Below are 18,933 nucleotides of genomic sequence, written 5' to 3' on the forward strand. Positions count from 1 at the left end.
TGTAAATTTGAAATGACTTTTTTCTGTGTATGAATACATGATAATGCAGTATATATTTTAAATAAAACATGCTGTATTTTTCGCTTAATAGGTAATGAATTTGTGTAAATTTTAATGTGCATTTATATAATATTCCACCTCAGGGATGTAACATTTTAAAGAATAATTCACTTGATAAGCTATTTAAAAAAAGTTTTTTAAGCTGTTATTAACATGTAGTAAATATTCTACAAACTTAACCTTGGGAAATTGATTATTCTTAGGATAAATTCTTAGATGTGAATGTAGTGAAGTCTGTGTATTGCTGGGGCTCTGGTTGTATATTGCTAATTTGCTTTACAGAAACACTGAACCATTTAGCACACTAAACATCATCTATTAGAATTCCCATTTCCCTATTCCTTTTATTCCACAGAAAGTTATTTTTAAAAACAAAAAAAGTCATTCCCAATCTAGTAATATCAGAAATTATATCTTAATTTAATATTTTTCTTTAATACTGATGGTTAAAATCTCTTCACATGCTTTTTATTCATATATCTTCTTATAATTTCCTGTTGATAGGTATAACCTTTATTTCATATTTTAGTCATTTTATTTTATATTTATTAGTAACACATGGATGTTAATTTTTAACATTAACTTTAATCTGAATGTTATTCTCTAGTCTGATATATATTAATAGATTGTATTATCTGATTGTAAATATTTTCTTAGTTTCATGTGTCTCTGACCTTTGGTGCCCTTTTTTATGGCTTTACAAAAGTTTAAAGTTTTTTATGCAGTTACATTTATTGATCTTTACCTTTACTATTTATGTTTTCCTTATTCCAAAGAAATATAATTATTTGTCTATATTTAATTTCAATAGTTACTTTTTAAACATATAATTCACAAACTAATAGTTTATTTTAATATTGAGTGTGAGGTTGGACTCTAATTATTGTAAAACAACTCATCAGTGTGTGTGTGTGTGTGTGTGTGTGTGTATGTGTACACGCCGCTGACAGTATTGTGATGATCTGTTGTTTTATTCAGCTTGGTTTGCCATAATAAAATATATAGATTGGGTAGCTTCAACAGCAGAAATTTAGTTTGCCACTGTTCTAGAGGCTGAAAGTCTGAGATTAGGATGCCTTCATGGTTGGTTTCTGGTCAGGGATCTCTTTTGGGGTTGCAGATGGTCACATTCTCATTGCGTCTTCACATGGCCTTTCCTCAGCATATATTCCACTGTCTTTTAAAAGGACCCTAATCTCGTCAGATTAGGACCTCACCCTTATGACCTCATTTGACCTTATCTCTTCAGGGCCTTTTCTCTTTGGAGAAGGCTACACTGGTGCTAGGACTTCAGTATATGAATTTTGTGGGGAACAGTGTTCAGTTCATTAACATCTGTCCTTTCACAATATATGTTGAAGACCACCTTAATCATATATAATAATATGTTATATATATACTAAGATCTACTTCTGAGCTCTGATTCCTGCTCACTCCCTTCCTTCTCTCTATATGTCTTTTAAGAAAAAGCTTTATTTATTAACGCTTTTGGCCATACTGGGTCTTCACTGCTGCATGCAGAGTTTCTCTAATTGCCGTGAACAGGGGCTATTTGTTGCGGTGCTTGGGTTTCTCATTGTGGTGGCTTCTTTTGTTGTGGCTCATGGGCTCTAGATGAGTGAGGTTCAGGAGTTGTGGCTCATGGACTTAGTTGCTCCACGGCATGTGCGAACGTACCAAACTAGGGACTGAACCTGAGGACCCTGCATTGGCAGGTGGATTCTTAGCCACTGGACCACCAGGGAAGCCCCTCTCTGTATGTCTTGAATCAGTATATTATTATTATTTGATTACTACATCTGACATAATATGCTTTAATTTCTTTTTTTTTTGGTCATAATATTCTTTTGTCATTTTTCATGCCAAGTTCGTGTACATTTTTACTACATTGGTAAATTATATATTCCAGTTCAGTCAGAAGTTTAGATATTATGTATTCCAGGTTGCAGTTTACACTGTACTGCAAACAGCATTATGCCTGGTGCAGCTGTAATAATGGAAGTATCACAGAGTGTTGTACAGATATGAAATGTAAACTTAAACTCTGAAAAGTTCATGGAAATTAGGGATAAGCAAGGAGAAAGTTTTACCATAATGTAGTATACATATATATATCTTTGATTTAATAACATATTCATAGAGATTTTATATGTATTCATTAGCCTAGTATAAGCTTCATTCATTTATATATTAAATGCCAACCATTGACTACTTCCTCTTAAATTCTGGGCATACAACAGTGAATAAAACAGTCAAATTCCTCCTCACATGCTGCATATATTCTAGTAGGAGAAGAGAGACCTTAAATACATAAATATAAATATTAATATGTCACATCAAATACTGATAAATTCCATGAAGGATAATAAAACTAAGCAAGGATAATTGGGATTTCTAGAGAAGAAATATTGGGGAAAGTATCTTATCTTGTGTGTGATAGGATGGGAAGTTCTGTTTTTTTAATATAAACTCATTTATTTTAATTGGAGGTTAATTACTTTACAATATTGTATTGGTTTTGCCATACATCAACATGAATCCACCACAGGTATACATGTGTCTCCCATCCTGAACTCCCCTCCCTCCTCCCTCCCCGTACCATCCCTCTGGGTCGTCTCAGTGCACCAGCCCCAAGCATCCAGTATCATGCGTTGAACCTGGACTGGTGATTCTTTTCATATATGATATTATACATGTTTCATTGCCATTCTCCCACATCATCCTACCCTCTCCCTCTCCAACTGAGTCCAAAAGACTGGTCTATACATCTGTGTCTCTTTTGCTGTCTCGCATACAGGGTTATCATTACCGTCTTTCTAAATTCTTTCTTACAAGGGCATTTTTGAGCAAAGACATGAAGAACTAAGGGCTTTGATATAGTATACTTTAATTTTTTGTAGGGCACATATATCTTATAATATACTCTTTTAAAATATACTGCTTATCTCATTGTTCTTCTAGACTAATTCAAGAATTACTTTGTCATATCCCTTTTACCTCTTCAGTTCAGTTCAGTTCAGTTCAGTCGCTCAGTCGTGTCCGACTCTTTGCAACCCCATGAATCGCAGCACGCCAGCCCTCCCTGTCCATCACCAGCTCCCGGAGTTCACTCAGATTCACGTTCATCGAGTCACTGATGCCCTCCAGCCATCTCATCCTCTGTCGTCCCCTTCTCCTCCTACCCCCAATCCCTCCCACCATCAAAGTCTTTTCCAATGAGTCAACTCTTCTCATGAGGTGGCCAAAGTACTGGAGTATCAGCTTTAGCATCATTCCTTCCAAAGAAATCCCAGGGCTGATCTCCTTCAGAATGGACTGGTTGGATCTGAGGAGAAAAATTTATAAAATAACAATCATTTCTCATTTTAGGAATATAGGAGGCTAGATTATTCATAGCAACTCTTCGGCTTGAAACAACTAAAAGTACTGCTTTATGTATATGCGTCATATAAGACATTAAGTCTCAGAGTGCTTAGTAAGGTTATTAAGGAATTAATCAGGCCAAATCCAGGGGAAATTGAGAGTCCAGAATTTCAGAGTGATATGCTGAAATACATAAGCTGCCTTTCCCTTGAGGTTGCTTGTTAGTCCAGACAATTTGTACTCAGATTTTATAATCTCTTGGGCCTACCTGAGATGGAGAGTCTAGTATGGTACCCTCCCCACATTAAGCTGGAGAAAACTATTCCTTTCAGGTTAAGAATGCATCTGAAGTAAGTGATAAGCAGTCACGGTTCTTCCTTCAAAGAGATCTTCAGGTTTGGGGAGTTTTATCTTCAATTGTTATCTTACATAAATTCTCGGAGAACAGAAAAGGAAAATACTAACTCATTTTATGAGTTGTATGAGGTGCGAGTAATCTTGATAATGAAGCCAGAGAAGGATAGCATAACTCATAAGCTCATAAATATACAGGCTCATTCATAAATATAGTTGTATTTAGTGTTGTAAAGATAAAAATATAAATAAATTAGAAAATAAACCTTTGAAAAGAAAAAGCAAAATTGTCATTTTTGCCAATGATATGTTTTAGTACATTGAAAATCCAAAGGAATTTACAGAAAAATTATTATAATAAATGGAAGAGCTTAGCATATTCTCTGTTGCAAAATTAATTGTCACTTTATATCCAGGAATAAAATTTGAAAAATTAAAAATTTTAAAAGATAAAAATTGATACAATAGCATACATTAAAAGTAGTAGAAATATACCTAACATAATATGTCAAGACCTACATGGAGAAAATTCAAAAATATTTTTGAGAGATGGAAAGGAATTAAAGAAGACCTAAATAAAACTGAGAGTAATAGCATGTTCAGTGATTGGAAGAGTTATTATTGTAGATACCTACTGTCTTAAAATTTATCTATAAATTTAATTCAGTGCCAATTAAAATCTCCATAATCTTATTTTTGGAAAGATGAGTACCTTTGCAATTTGATTTATAATATTTTTAAGCCAGTACAAAAGCAAAGAATAGCTAAGAGACTCCTTAAGACTGAAGGCAGGTGGTTTTTCTCTACCAAATATGAAGACTCGATTTAAAAATCTTACTAAATGAATACCAGACACTCTGGTACTGTCATTGGATAGATAATGGAACAGAATATAGGCCTCAAAAAAATATTTGATATTTATCAAAGACTGTTGCTGGTCAGTGGGTAGAGAACAGACTTTTCAATGAATAGTACTAGAACAATTGATTATCAGTATGGGGGAGATAATTATACCAAAAAAAGTTTCAGGTTGAAAAAATACCAAAATGTGAAATGTAAGACCATAAATTTTCTACAAGATAGTGTAAGAGAATATCTTTGTGGTTTAGGATATGGAAGGAATTCCTAACTAAATTACAAAAGAGACACTAACCATAAAGATTCATACATTAGCCTACATTAAAACTAAGAAAAAAAAATTAAAGATAGTAGATAAAATAAGACATATGGTGAGAAATGATATCTTCAACAGAATATCAGCAAAGAACTAACATAAAATATATAAAAATTTGCACTATACATCATCACAACAGAGACAAACATCTCAGTAGAAATAACAAGCAAAAGATTTAGTTATTTCATTAAGGAAAGAATTCACTTGGCTGAGAAACATGAGCTCAACTTCAGTGCATTGGTGAAAGGCAGATAAAAACAAAACGAGATAGCATGTAAAAATTAGCAATACAAATGTTGATAAAGACATGAATCATTCAGAACTCTTATATACTACTAAGGGAATAAGTTTAAATTGATAAAACCCTTTGAAAAAAATAGCATAATCTTCTAAATAGACGATCCTCATTAACCACAAATTCTTTTACTAACTATATTCCCTTGAGAAACTTGCCCCAATGCACCATAGTACACGTGCAAGAATATTCATTCCAGCATTGTTCACTTTTCAAAATTAGAAATGACTTAAATTTCAGTGGTTGGATGGCATCAGCGACTCAATGGACATGAGTTCAGGTGAGCTCTGGGAGGTGGTGAAGGACAGGGAAACGTGGTGTGCTGCAGTCCATGTGGTTGCCAAGAGTCGGACACCACTGAGCATCTGGACAACAAAATGTCCATTGATAATAAAATGAACAATCTGAGTTAAACTCATAGCATGGAATATTTTACAGCATTAGAATGTCCACCCTGCAGCTATATACAGTAGCATAGATGAATTTCACAAGTATAATGTTGAATTATAAAAGCAGGACAGAAAATTATATATACAGATTTTTCTCTATTTACATAATATTGAAGAAATATTGAGTAAGGCTGAATATTTAGATGATTACAAAACAATGAAATTAAGAGAACGAACTAACAAGCCACAAATCGGGAGAAAATATTTGCAAAACATACTCCTGATAAAGGCCTGGTATTGAAAATATATACAGAACTCTAAACACTCAGCAGTAAGAAAACAACCCAATTAAAAAATTGGCAAAAGTTCACCACAGAAAATACTCAGATATCAAGAAAGCATGCAAAAAGATGCTTAACAACATACGTCATCAGTTCAGTTCAGTTCAGTCGCTCAGTCGTGTCCAACTCTTTATGACCCAAGGACCACAGCACGCCAGGCCTCCCTGTCCATCATGAACTCCTGGAGTTTACCCAAACTCATCTCCATCGAGTTGATGATGCCATCCAACCATCTCATCCTCTGTTGTCCCCTTCTCCTCCTGCCCTCAATCTTTCCCATCATCAGGGTCTTTTCAAATGAGTCAGCTCTTCACATCAGGTGGCCAAAGTATTGGAGTTTCAGCTTCAACATCAGTCCTTCCAATGAACACCCAGGACTGATCTCCTTTAGGATGGAACTCTCAAGAGTCTTCACCAACAACACAGTTCAAAAGCATCAATTCTTCTGTGCTCAGCTTTCTTTATAGTCCAACTCTCACATCCATACATGACCACTGGAAAAACCATAGCCTTGACTAGATGGACCTTTGTTGGCAAAGTGATGTCTTTGCTTTTTAATATGCTGTTTAGGTTGGTCATAACTTTCCTTCTAAGGAGTATGCATCTTTTAATTTCATGGCTGCAGTCATCATCTACAGTGATTTTGGAGCCCAAAAAAATAGAGTCAATCACTGTTTCCACTGTTTCCCATCTTTTTGCCATGAAACGATGGGACTGGATGCCATGATCTTCGTTTTCTGAATGTTGAGCTTTAAGCCAACTTTTTCACTCTCCTCTTTCACTCATCAAGAGGCTCTTTAGTTCTTCTTCACTTTCTGCCATGAGGGTGGTGTCATCTGCATATCTGAGGTTATTGATATTTCTCCTGGCAATCTTGCTTCCAGCTTGTGCTTCCTCCAGCCCAGAGTTTCTCATGATGTACTCTGCATGTAAGTTAAATAAGCAGGGTGACAATCTACAGCCTTGATGTGTTCCTTTCCCGATTTGGAACCCATCTGTTGTTCCATGTCCAGTTCTAACTGTTGCTTCCTGACCTGCATACAGATTTCTCAAGAGGCAGGTCAGCTGGTCTGGTATTCCCATCTCCTTTAGAATTTTACACAGTTTATTGTGATCCACACAGTTGAAGGCTTTGGCATAGTCAATAAAGCAGAAATAGATGTTTTTCTGGAACTCTCTTGCTTTTTCCATGATCCAGCAAATGTTGGCAATTTGATCTCTGGTTCCTCTGCCTTTTCTAAATCCAGCTTGAACATCTGGAAGTTCATGGTTCATGTATTGCTGAAGCCTGGCTTGAAGAATTTTGAGCATTACTTTACTAGTGTGTGAGATGAGTGCAATTGTGCGGTAGTTTGAGCATTCTTTGGCATTGCCTTTCTTAGTGATTGGAATGAAAACTGACCTTTTCCAGTCCTGTGGCCACTGCTGAGTTTTCCACATTTGCTGGCATATTGAGTACAGCACTTTCACAGCATCATCTTTCAGGATTTGAAATAGCTCCACTGGAATTCCATCACCTCCACTAGCTTTGTTCATAGTGATGCTTTCTAAGGCCCACTTGACATCACATTCCAGGATGTCTGGCTCTAGGTGAGTGATCATACCATTGTGATTATCTGGGTCATGAAGATCTTTTTTGTACAGTTCTTCTGTGTATTCTTGCCACCTCTTCTTAATATCTTCTGCTTCTGTTAGGTCCATACCGTTTTCTGTCCTTTATCGAGCCCATCTTTGAATGAAATCTTTCCTTGGTATCTCTAATTTTCTTGAAGAGATCTCTAGTCTGTCCCATTCTATTATTTTCCTCTATTTTCTTTGCACTGATCACTGAGGAAGTCTTTCTTATATCTCCTTGCTGTTCTTCGGAACTCTACATTTAAATGGGTATATCTTTCCTTCTCTCCTTTGCTCTTCACTTCTCTGCTTTTCACAGCTATTCATAAGGGCTGCTCAGATAGTCATTCTTCTTTTTTGCATTTCTTTTTCCTGGGAATTGTCTCGATCCCTGTCTCCTGTACAGTGTCATGGACCTCTGTCCATAGTTCATCAGGCACTCTGTCTACCAGATTAGTCCCTTAAATATATTTCTCACTTCCACTGTGTAATCATAAGGGATTTGATTTAGGTCATACCTGAATGGTCTAGCGGTTTTCCCTACTTTCTTCAATTCGAGTCTGAATTTGGCAATAAGGAGTTCATGATCTGAGCCACAGTCAGCCCCTGGTCTTGTTTTGGCTGACTGTATAGAGCTTCTCCATCTTTGGCTGCAAAGAATATAATCAGTCTGATTTTGGTGTTGGCCATATGGTGATATCCATGTGTAAAGTCTTCTCTTGTTTTGTTGGAAGAGGGTGTTTGCTATGACCAGTGCATTCTCTTGGCAAAACTCTATTGTCATATGTCATATGTCATCAGGGAATTGCAAATTAAAATAGCAGTGAACTACCACCACATGCCCAGTAGAATGACTATAATGCTGAAAGTACCAAATTCTGGAGAGAATGTGGACAACTGGTACTCTCATTGCTGATGGGAATGGAGAATGGTACGGCCAGCTTAGAAGAGAATTTGGAAGTTTATACAAAATGCAACATAGATATAAGATGCAGCAAGTAGGTATGCAGTATAGGTATTTGCCAAGTGTGTTGAAAGCATATGTTAACACAAAAATCTGCCCACTAGTGTTTATAACAGCTTATTCAAAATAGCCAAAACCTGGAAGTAACCAAGATGTCCTTTAATAGGTGAATGGATGAACTCTAGTACATCCTTATAATTGAATATTACTCAATGGCAAATGAAAGATATAATCTGTTAACCCACAAAAAGACATGGAGGAAGCTAAGTGCATATTGCTAAGTGAAAGTACCCAAACTGAGAAGGCCACATATTCATACGATTCCAATTATATGATATTCTTGACAAGGCAAAATTAAGGAGGCAATAAAAAGATAAGGGTTGCTAGGATCTGGGAGAAGCCTTGAGGGATAAATAAGTGGAAGATAGGGAATTTCTGGGGCAGGCAGTGAAACTATTCTGTATTATATTGTAATGGTGGAATACATCATTATGCTTATGTTAAAACCCATAGATTATATAACATAGAGAGTAAACTCTAAGTAAGCTATAGAATTTAGTTAACAATAATAATGTGAATAATGTGTCAGTATTGGTTCACCAACTGTACCAAATGTCACCACACTAAGGGAAAATGTTATAATAAGGGAACCTGTGCATGAGTGTCTGTATGAAGGGATAAATGGGAAACTCTGTACTTCCTGTTCAATTTATGTCTAAATGCAAAACTGCTCTAAAAAATAAGATCTGTTAAGCTAAAAACTACAAAGAAAAAAGAATGAAAGAAAGATATATAATGATTATAATAAACATCATGATAATGTTTTCCTGAGTGGAAAGGAAAGAAGTTGTTTTTGAGTTTCTGATATGCTGGTACTGATCAGTTATGTTTGCCTGGTAAAATTACATGTATAGGTTTTATTTATTATTTTCTTTATGTATACTATATTCACAGTTATACAAAATGTGAGAAGGAGGAAAAGGAAGGAAGGAAGCCACAGGAGGATAGAAATCAAAGATTAATGTTGTTTTCTTAAGATTTATGACTACCATAATAGAGAAATTTAATTCTAAGATTGAATAGATAAAAGTGAATATCATTCTGTGATCAAGAAGACAGAGTCAAATATATAACCCCAATATAGAGCAAGACAGAAAGAGGAGGAAAATATGAATGAAAAGTTAAGAAACACGGATAATTGATGTATTTTGGTTGTATTTAGTGGAGATTTAGAAGTAAAATATAGTCACAAAGGAGGGACCTTAATAATTAAATGAACGAGGGAAATTTCCCTGCAGTAGAAAACGACTATATTATTACAGCTCAAAGGATGCATCTTTTTGTCAGGCAGAGTAAAGGAGGCAGGCAGTTTTCTCATGTCTGAAATTGTGTATTTTGGTTTGAATGCAAAAGAAAGACATTTCCAAACACATGAGGATGCAAAGTTTACTTTTCACCCATCCTATCTTGATACTGATGTCTTACCAAAAATGAAAAAAAAATTCAAAATAAGAGATGGGGTGAGAATAAATAAAATGCGTGCAAAATATGAGAGTAAAACTCATAGATAAATCTAAATAACTGATCAATTGTTTGTAAGTGAAAGTCGCTCAGTTGTGTCTGACTTTGCAACCCCATGGACTGTACAGCCCATGGAATTCTCCAGGCCTGAATACTGGACTGGGTAACCTTTCCCTTCTCCAGGGGATCTTCCCAACCCAGGAATAGAACCGGGGTCTCCTGCATTGCATGCAGATTCTTTACCAACTGAGCTTTCAGGGAAGCCCATTGTTTCTAAAGTTTAATGCTATTAAGAATCCCTACAAGAGGAGTGGCTTAATGTTGAAAACATTTTTAAAATGACACTACAGATTATTTCAAGTAAACAGTGGACAGGAAGTATCAGTTCAGTTCAGTTGCTCAGTTGTGTCCGACTCTTTGCAACCCCATGAATCACAGCACACCCGGCATCCCTGTCTGTCACCAAATCCCAGAGTTCACCCAAACTCTTGTCCATCGAGTCAGTGATGCCATCCAGCCACCTCATCCTCTGACAGAAAGTATATATTGTTATTAATAACCAGTATAAGCTAATTTGAAAAAACTAATCCAATGAAAAACATGAAAGGATGCAAAAAAGAAAGAATAAATCATCGAAAATAGAAAACTTAAAATAAGATGGCTAGAATAGGTCCAAATATGTCAGTATTCATGAGAAACATCACTGGTAGAAAGTATTATAGTTTGGTTACTAAGAGAAATTTCTGCATTAAGATTATATAGAAAGTTTAAAAATGAAGAATGGGGAGCAGAAAGGGCAATATTCTTCAAGAACACTGGATTGAAGTTAACGATTGTTAAACGGGAGAAGAGAGCAATATTTTGTTTTGATAATATTTTTAACCCATCAAAAAGACAGTAGCCCATTTACTGGAAAAAGCAAGCAGTAGTATGTATATAAACAAAAACTGATAGTGGTAGGACGAGAAAGAGAGGCCACACCACTTTGGGAGAATTCAACATGCCTTCTTTAGGAACTGAGTTAAGTAGAGAGCAAGTAACCAAATTATACTTAAGAGAATTTGAATATCAAAAGTCACTGAAAAATAGTGACATAATACATCTTTGTAAAGAAGATGCCTTCCACGTCGTTTCAGTTTTCAGATTTGTTAAGAGATTACACAGTGAATTGTAAATTTTATTTTCTTCTGTATTATATTATTATTTGTATTCCTTGCATTGTTGTTTCTTTTTGTTGTTTAATTGGGCTTACCTGTGATTTGTCTGTCCTACTGATTTTATGTTTAACTTGAGTTTTTGATTTCATGGATCAAATCTTTCACGTCTTCTCTGTGTCATTAATGTCTGCTTTTTATTTTATCAATTTTGTTCTCTCATTTATGGTCTATTTTTATTTTTGGCCTGCTTCATGTGTTGAATTCTTAGTTTATTATAAGTCTTTCATGTTTTCTAATGTTCACATATATTTTTAAAATGGGATTAGCTGTATTCTATAAGTTTTAATATGAATTTTTTTTTTTACTGTTTGTTTTAAAATAATCTGCAGTATCAGCTTTGATTTCTTCTTTAACCAGATAGTTATTTAGAAGTGTGTTTTTAAATTTCCAAAAGTTAAAAATGTAGATCATGGATTATTGGAGTCTTTACTCACTTTCCCCTGACTGTATCTGGTATTACTTTAAACCAGGAAGGCTTTCCAGAGAGCCTGCACCAGGTGAACCATTAAGTAATTGAATAAATCAAAAGTTAGTTTTGTTTTTAATAAATATGTTTTTCCTCATTGTTTTTTATTTCCTTTAGTCTTACTGCTCTGATCCAAACCTCGTGTTAGATTTGAAGAACCTCATTGTGCTTTTTGCTGACACACTTCAGGTTTGTGGCTTATGTTTATGTAGACTTAACCTAGATGAGAGTGTTTCATCAGCTCTGTATCCTTTGATTGTCTATCTAAGCTTGAGTAAGTACCTTTTTCTTTTTAGTTGTATTTCTTCTTTTCCTTGAGCTAGATAATTTTTATCTCTTTGTAGCATTTCCTGGTCATCACCTTGTCTATTATGTTCTCATAATTTGTTCTCATCCCCCCTTTTTTTTTCTCAAAGCAAATCGATTAAATGACTCACTACATTAGTTCTTAAACTATTTTCTTACCTACTATTTTGGATAATGATTATTGATATGAACCACATATTATATTCAATAGAATAACATCAGAAGTGGGTAAGATTGGTAGCATTCTCATTTTCTGACCCTACTCTTAAAAGTTGCCAAGAGTTACAGAAGGAGTTATAGGGAAAACTTCATTGACAGTTATAACCAATATATATTAATTCTAATGTTCATCTTTTATTTTTTTCTGACTGGCTCAAATATTTTGGTATATATATTTTAATTACTGAGGATAAACACTAGATATTAGGTGGGAATGGAAGATTCTTGTATCATGGTTTTATTTAAATTGTTGTCCAAAGAACAAAATTATCTTTCAGTGCCTAATCTCTCTCATGTTGTTTAAAAATCATCACCTTAAAAAATGAAGCTTTTTTTTAATTTTGTTTCAGGTATATGGTTTTCCTGTAAATCAGCTTTTTGACATGTTATTAGAAATCAGAGACCAGTATAGTGAAACTTTGCTAAAGAAGTGGTCAGGTATTTTCAGGTGAGAAATTATCTATAGTTGAGTGTGTGTGGGCATGCATGTTTGTACACGCGTCTTTATAAATACGGGTTTTCGGGTATAATAAGCAACAAGTGTATGTGGCTTATTTTTTTCTAGGTCTGATTCCAATTATGATTGGGAATTCAATTAAGTAGTAATGGTATCCCAAATAAAGTTCCCAAGACATTCAAACTCTGGATATTAGTACATACTATGCGAGGAGTCCCAAAATCCCCAGATTTGTTTCACTGAATAAATGGCAAATACCTTGGTTCATACCAACCAGATCACCTTGTGTCATCTTAATTTGATTTTTGATTTTCTCTTTGGGGATCATGCCTAATCTATGTCTCGCTTGTAGGATAGTGGATTTTGAACCCTTTTGAATAATTTAGCTTTTTTAGAACTTTATTGAAGACTCACTCATGTTATTCCTCATCTTCTTTATTCTCCATATCCAAAGAAGAGATCTATTACAATCTAATATTTGAAGCATATTATTTAAATGGTTACTGCAACATGCATACAACACTAAGGAAATTATTGTATTACACCTTCTGTTACAAATATTTCCTTGGACATGTTTTCCTCACACATAACTCATGTCAACTCACTTGTTTCTTCATTTAAAGTGATCTTTCTGCTTACTGCAGGACCACTTCCCCAGGTCAACTTACTTTGTTTTCAAGTTCTTATAGCTTTGAGGTATTACATTGTCCCATTAATCTTACTCTTCACATTTCATAAACATATAGTTTATAATTATGTAGTATAACTCATTAGTATATTAATATAAATATTTGTATTTATAAAAAATCCTGTTTGTTAATGATATAATTTTCTTTCGGGGAGATTGTCTTTGAAAATTAGTACCATGATATATCCAAGTGCATCTGATCTGAAACCTTCAGTAAATTTCTTTTTTGATTTTGGTAGTATGGCCTCTGCTCTGGAGAATTCCTAGCCTAGTTAAGGACACAGAACCTTTGGATGAAGAAAAAGTCATTCTTAATGAAGCAGTAGATGAAATACATGAACATAGTTTGATAAAATAGAAAATCTAGCCTAGAATTAAAGAAAAGTCTTTATTTTTTTTTAAGAAAGCATATAAAACCTCTTTGCCTTTTCCACAGCTCACATTTTTTGTTGTTGTTGCTTCTCATTTGCCTTAAGGCTTCAACATGTTGCCTTGAAATTTTCTGTCTGAGCTGTAAATCTCAAATACTATGAGGTCATCTTTATATTTGTGTTCCATTTGTTATAGAATGCAATTTTCCTTCTGTGTTTTTTTTAAGATGTCCTTACCTAAGACCAAATAGCTGTACTGTAAAAAGAATAGATTAGGGACTAAGAAATGTTTATTCTGAAAGTCATTTGTGATCACTCTACTGATGAACCCACCTGTCTTTCCTTTTTTATTTTATCCCTCCCTCCTTTCCTTTCTTCTTTTATTTTCTTTATAGAAGCATACTTGATTCTGACAACTACAGTCCTATACCAGTAACAAGTGAAGAGATGTATAAAAAGGTGATAGGACAGTTCCCATTCCAAGATACAGAGCTGGAAAAGGTAAGGAACACTAAAATAAGCTTCTCTGATTTGGCATTCTCTTAAAGTTTGCTTTGTATCAGTCTCATTAAAGGCATAATTTCTAACTCAGTGAGTTAGGAATCTAAAACAGCTTCAAAGGATGATTTTTCAGCTTAGAGGAGCAGAAGTTCCTGTTTGGGGAATCAATCAGTAAATGGCTTTGGGGTATTGTCACCTCTGAAGTGTTTAGGAGAGTTCTGGCAGGGTTTCCTTTTGACTTACACGTTGAAATATTTGCTTTTCTTATACTTAACTGTATTGGTTTTGACTGTGCTTTGTGGTGGATGTACTACCACAACAATGTTGCAGAACAGTTTCATGATTCCTCCAAATTCCCTCATGCTATACCTTCTTAATCAATTTCTCCTCAACCCCTAGCTTTTGGCAACCAACTATCGTTGCTATCCATCTACTTTTACCTTTTCTGAAAGGCCTTATAAATGGAGTTATATAGTGTGTAACCATTTGAGATTGGCTTCTTTCACTGAAGATAATGCTTTTGAGACTCATCTAAGTTGCACATATCAATAACTCATTCCTTTTTATTGCTGAGTATGTATCAGAATTTGTTTATTGGGTTTTACAGGATGTTAGAATCGTTTACTTAATTTAATCTTATTCTTTTTAGTATTAGAAAACTGTCACAAATATGTTTTTAAAATGTAGAGTTGTTAGGCAGTTCCTAGTGTGCAAGAAAATCTCTTTTGCATTTTAATTAGTTAGTAGGTATTTTCAATGTATGGTCATTTGTAACTTTCATTAATTCTTGCTTTTACAGCAACCATTCCCAAAAAAGTTTCCATTTTCTGAATTTGTGCCAAAAGTTTACAACCAAATTAAAGAATTTATCTACGCCTGTCTGAAGTTTTCAGAAGATCTTCATCTAAGGTATAGTATGAAATAATGGAGGTGCAGTAGATACTGAGATATACATAAATATTCTGGAATACTTTTGATGTTCCCTTCAGTTCCAAGTTTAAAAGTCTTAATATTAGCCTTGTATGGTATGCCACTGTCAGGTAAAAAAAAAGGGAAGTTGGAAACTCTTGAATAATTTCTTTTTATATTACTTACTTTATTCTCCACTGTTTCCTTTACAGATTTGCATTTCTAGTGAGAGTTAACTAGAAAAGAGTAGTATAATATTCTTGTTTTTACATTATATTGATGAAATGTTAAGGCCAATAGAGGAGTGGCCTGTGAAATTCTTGCTGTGATCTTGCTATCCAATGGAATCTCAAGAGCCTTCTCCAGCATCACCGTTTGAAAGCATCAATTCTTTGGCACTAAGCGGTCTTTATGATCCAGTTCTCACATCTGTACATGATACTGGAAAACCATAGCTTTGAGTATGCAGACCTTTATCAGCAAAATGATGTCTCTGCTTTTTTAATACACTGTCATGTGAGGTTTGTCGTAGCTTTCCTTCTTGACTCTTTGGCTCCTTCACTTTCTGCCTTTAGAGTGGTATCATCTTCATATCTGAGATTGTTGGTATTTCTCCTGGTAGTTTTGATTCCAGTTTGTGATTCATGCACCCTGGCATTTTGTATGATGTACTTTGCATATAAATTAAATAAGAAGGGTTTTTGTTTTTTTAATGGTATGGATGGGAAAACAGTGGAAACAGTGGCTGACTTTATTTTTCTGGGCTCCAAAATCACTGCAGATGGTAATTGCAGCCATGAAATTAAAAGATGCTTACTCCTTGGAAGTAAAGTTAGGACCAACCTAGACAGCATATTAAAAAGCAGAGACATTACTTTGCCATCAAAGGTTTGTCTAGTTAAGGCTGTGGTTTTTCCGGTGGTCATGTATGGATGTGAGAGTTGGACTATAAGCTGAGCACTGAAGAATTGATGCTTTTGAACTGTGGTGTTAGAGAAGACTCTTGAGAGTCCCTTGGACTGCAAGGAGATCCAACCAGTCCATCCTAAAGGAGATCAGTCCTGAGTGTTCATTGGAAGGACTGATGTTGAAGCTGAAACTCCAATACTTTGGCCACCTGATGCGAAGAGCTGACTCATTTGAAAAGACCTGATGCTGGGAAAGATTGAGAGCAGGAGGAGAAGGGGACGACAGAGGATGAGATGGTTGGATGGCATCACTGACTCGATGGACATGGGTCTGGGTGGCCTCTGGGAGTTGGTGATGGACTTGGAGGCCTGGCGTGCTGTGGTTCACGGGGTTACAAAGAGTCGGACTCGACTGAGCGACTGAGCTGAATAGGTCTCTCGTGCTTTCTTTACAGTTTTTCTCTTTGTTCCTCTTTCTGTTTTTAAATGGCCTGTTTTCCAATGCCCTGATTCTTTCTTCTGCATTATTTAGTCTGCTGTTGATGCTCTAAGTATTTTTTAATTCTTTTATTGTATACTTCAGCTCCAGGATTTGACTTGTGTTCTTTTTTTATAGTTTCTATATCTTCATTAAACTTCTCATTTTATTTGTGCATTGTATTCCAGATTTCATTTTGTTGTCTCTCTGTGTTCTCTTGCATATTATTGAGCTTAATACGATATTTCAAATTCTTTTTAGGGCAATTTGTATGTCTCAGTTTCTTTGGGATTTATTAGTGGAACTCATATTTATTTTCTTTGGTGGTGTCAGGTTGTTTGATTCTTTTTGGTCCATGTAGCTTTGTATTGGTGACTCTGCCTTTGTTCTTCTCTGGGGACATGGAGATATATGTCTCCCCTACGCCACAGGGTGGCAGGACTATTTCTATACCATGCCTGAAAGGGCTCGGAGCCAAATCACAGGTCTACTTCGGGGTTTCACAATTAGAATGACTGATAGATTGTGGCTCTGCAACTGCACTGAGGACTTCATCTGGGGGTGCTTTGGGGGTTTCCTTCTGGTGGGTTCCTGGAAAAGTAGGGTTTCTCTTAGATCATAGTTGGGAGTGGCTGAAGCCAGATTGCACAGCCACTTCAAGATCCACAGTGAGACTGAGGTCACTGGGCCTATCTCTAGGGGTACATATAGGCATGTCTCCTTTTGGATCCCTGGCAGGCACAACTGCCTCCCGTCCATGGGTAAAGTGGGCTAAAGCCAGGTTGTGCGGGCACATTAAACTCTGTAGTCAATTTTGATATTGGCGGCCCTTCCTCCAGGTGCATGGAAGGTTATTGCTCCAGCAGGTGTCTGAGTAGGCAGGAGTGTTCCTGGTCTGTGGCTATGAATATATGGGGCAATGTTACAGGGATTTTTTTAGTATTTGCAGTCAGACAAAGGTTGGAGAATTTGCCTAGATTCATGAATGAGCATGTTTCTGCCAAGTCATAGGCAGGCAGGGTTTGCAGCTAATAAGAGCTGGAGTTGGGTCATGGAACAATTCAGTTTACAGCTGGAACTGAGGTTGGTGGACCTATTATCCAAAGCACAGATTTGCATGATTCTTCCCGGGTTGTTTTTCAACTGGTGATGGTGGCAAGGTCAAATAGGCCATGTCCATAGGCTGTCAAGGGTCAGGGTCTGTTCCTGGGTCTGTAGCTAGGACTAAGTTAGCAGGTATGCCACATGAGTGAGTTTATGCTTGCCTTCTAAAAGCAACCCTCCTTGGTCTTGGATGCTACCAGAGTTTTACACTTTTCTTTCTTCAATCCAGAGTTTCACAAAAGTACTTTTGTCTCTGCTTGCTTGCCAAATTATTGTTGCTGAGAAGGGATATGAATGCAGGACTTCCTGTTCTGCTATTTCTAATGTCATTCCTCTACTTTTAATTGGTCTTACAGAAAATTGCTTGTGTACATGAAAAATAATGATAGTGTCTGGTAAAGAAATGTAACTATAAAAGTAAATATATGATAGTAATAGGACAAAGAATATGAGAGAGGAATTTGATTTACTATTTAAGGATTTTATATTATGCATGAAGTAATATGATCTAGAACATCCACTGAAAAAATGGTCAAAACCATGAAAAAAGTAAAAGTAATAAGCCAGTAATGAAAATGAAAAGGAATCATAGAAAGAATACTCAATCCAGAAACAACCAACTAAAGAATTAAATGGGCTATAGAACAGGTGGAACAAATAGAGATCAACTAAGAAAATGGTAAATTTAAATCCAGTTACAATAGTGTTCCATGTATATTTGAATAAAATCTGTATCTTTAGTTGTTGAATGTTGTATTCTCTAAATGACAACTGGATTAAATTTGTTAATATTAATATTATTGTACAATTTTCTGTATCCTCTCTATTTTAAGTCTGCTTTTTTATCAATTACTGACGAGTGTTAAACTATCCAAATATGATTGTAGATTTGTCTATTTCTCTTTTGAGATCTCTCAAGTTTGCTTCATTTATTTGAATATATCTTTTTAAGGTTATGCACAGTTTGAATTATGATATATTCTTGTTGTATTCATCTTTTAAATTTAATGAAATATCCTTCTTTGTGTTAAAAATTAGTCTTTTTAAAATGCATTTATTTTTTAATATAAATTTGTTTATGTTAATTGGAGGCTAATTACTTTGCAATATTATATTGGTTTTGCCATACATCAACATGAATCCACCATGGGTGTACACGTGTTCCCCATCCTGAACCTCCCCCCCCCCCCACCTCCCTCCCCATTCCATCCCTCTGGGTCATCTCAGAGCACCA

At 35.4% G+C, this 18,933-nt stretch overlaps 1 protein-coding gene across 1 annotated transcript in view; it reads left to right on the forward strand.

Annotated features, from left to right (window-relative positions):
* The window catches only part of EXOC6B (exocyst complex component 6B), a 705,276-nt gene that overhangs the window by 375,769 nt on the left and 310,574 nt on the right, over positions 1–18,933 (forward strand). The window contains exons 12-15 of the mRNA XM_005686374.3: positions 11,876–11,947; positions 12,634–12,731; positions 14,195–14,300; positions 15,100–15,209. Coding sequence (XP_005686431.1) covers positions 11,876–11,947; positions 12,634–12,731; positions 14,195–14,300; positions 15,100–15,209 — 386 coding nt within the window. The remainder of the gene's footprint in view (positions 1–11,875; positions 11,948–12,633; positions 12,732–14,194; positions 14,301–15,099; positions 15,210–18,933) is intronic.

Source organism: Capra hircus, chromosome 11 (assembly GCF_001704415.2).
Source record: "Capra hircus breed San Clemente chromosome 11, ASM170441v1, whole genome shotgun sequence".
NCBI classification, from domain to species: domain Eukaryota; kingdom Metazoa; phylum Chordata; class Mammalia; order Artiodactyla; family Bovidae; genus Capra; species Capra hircus.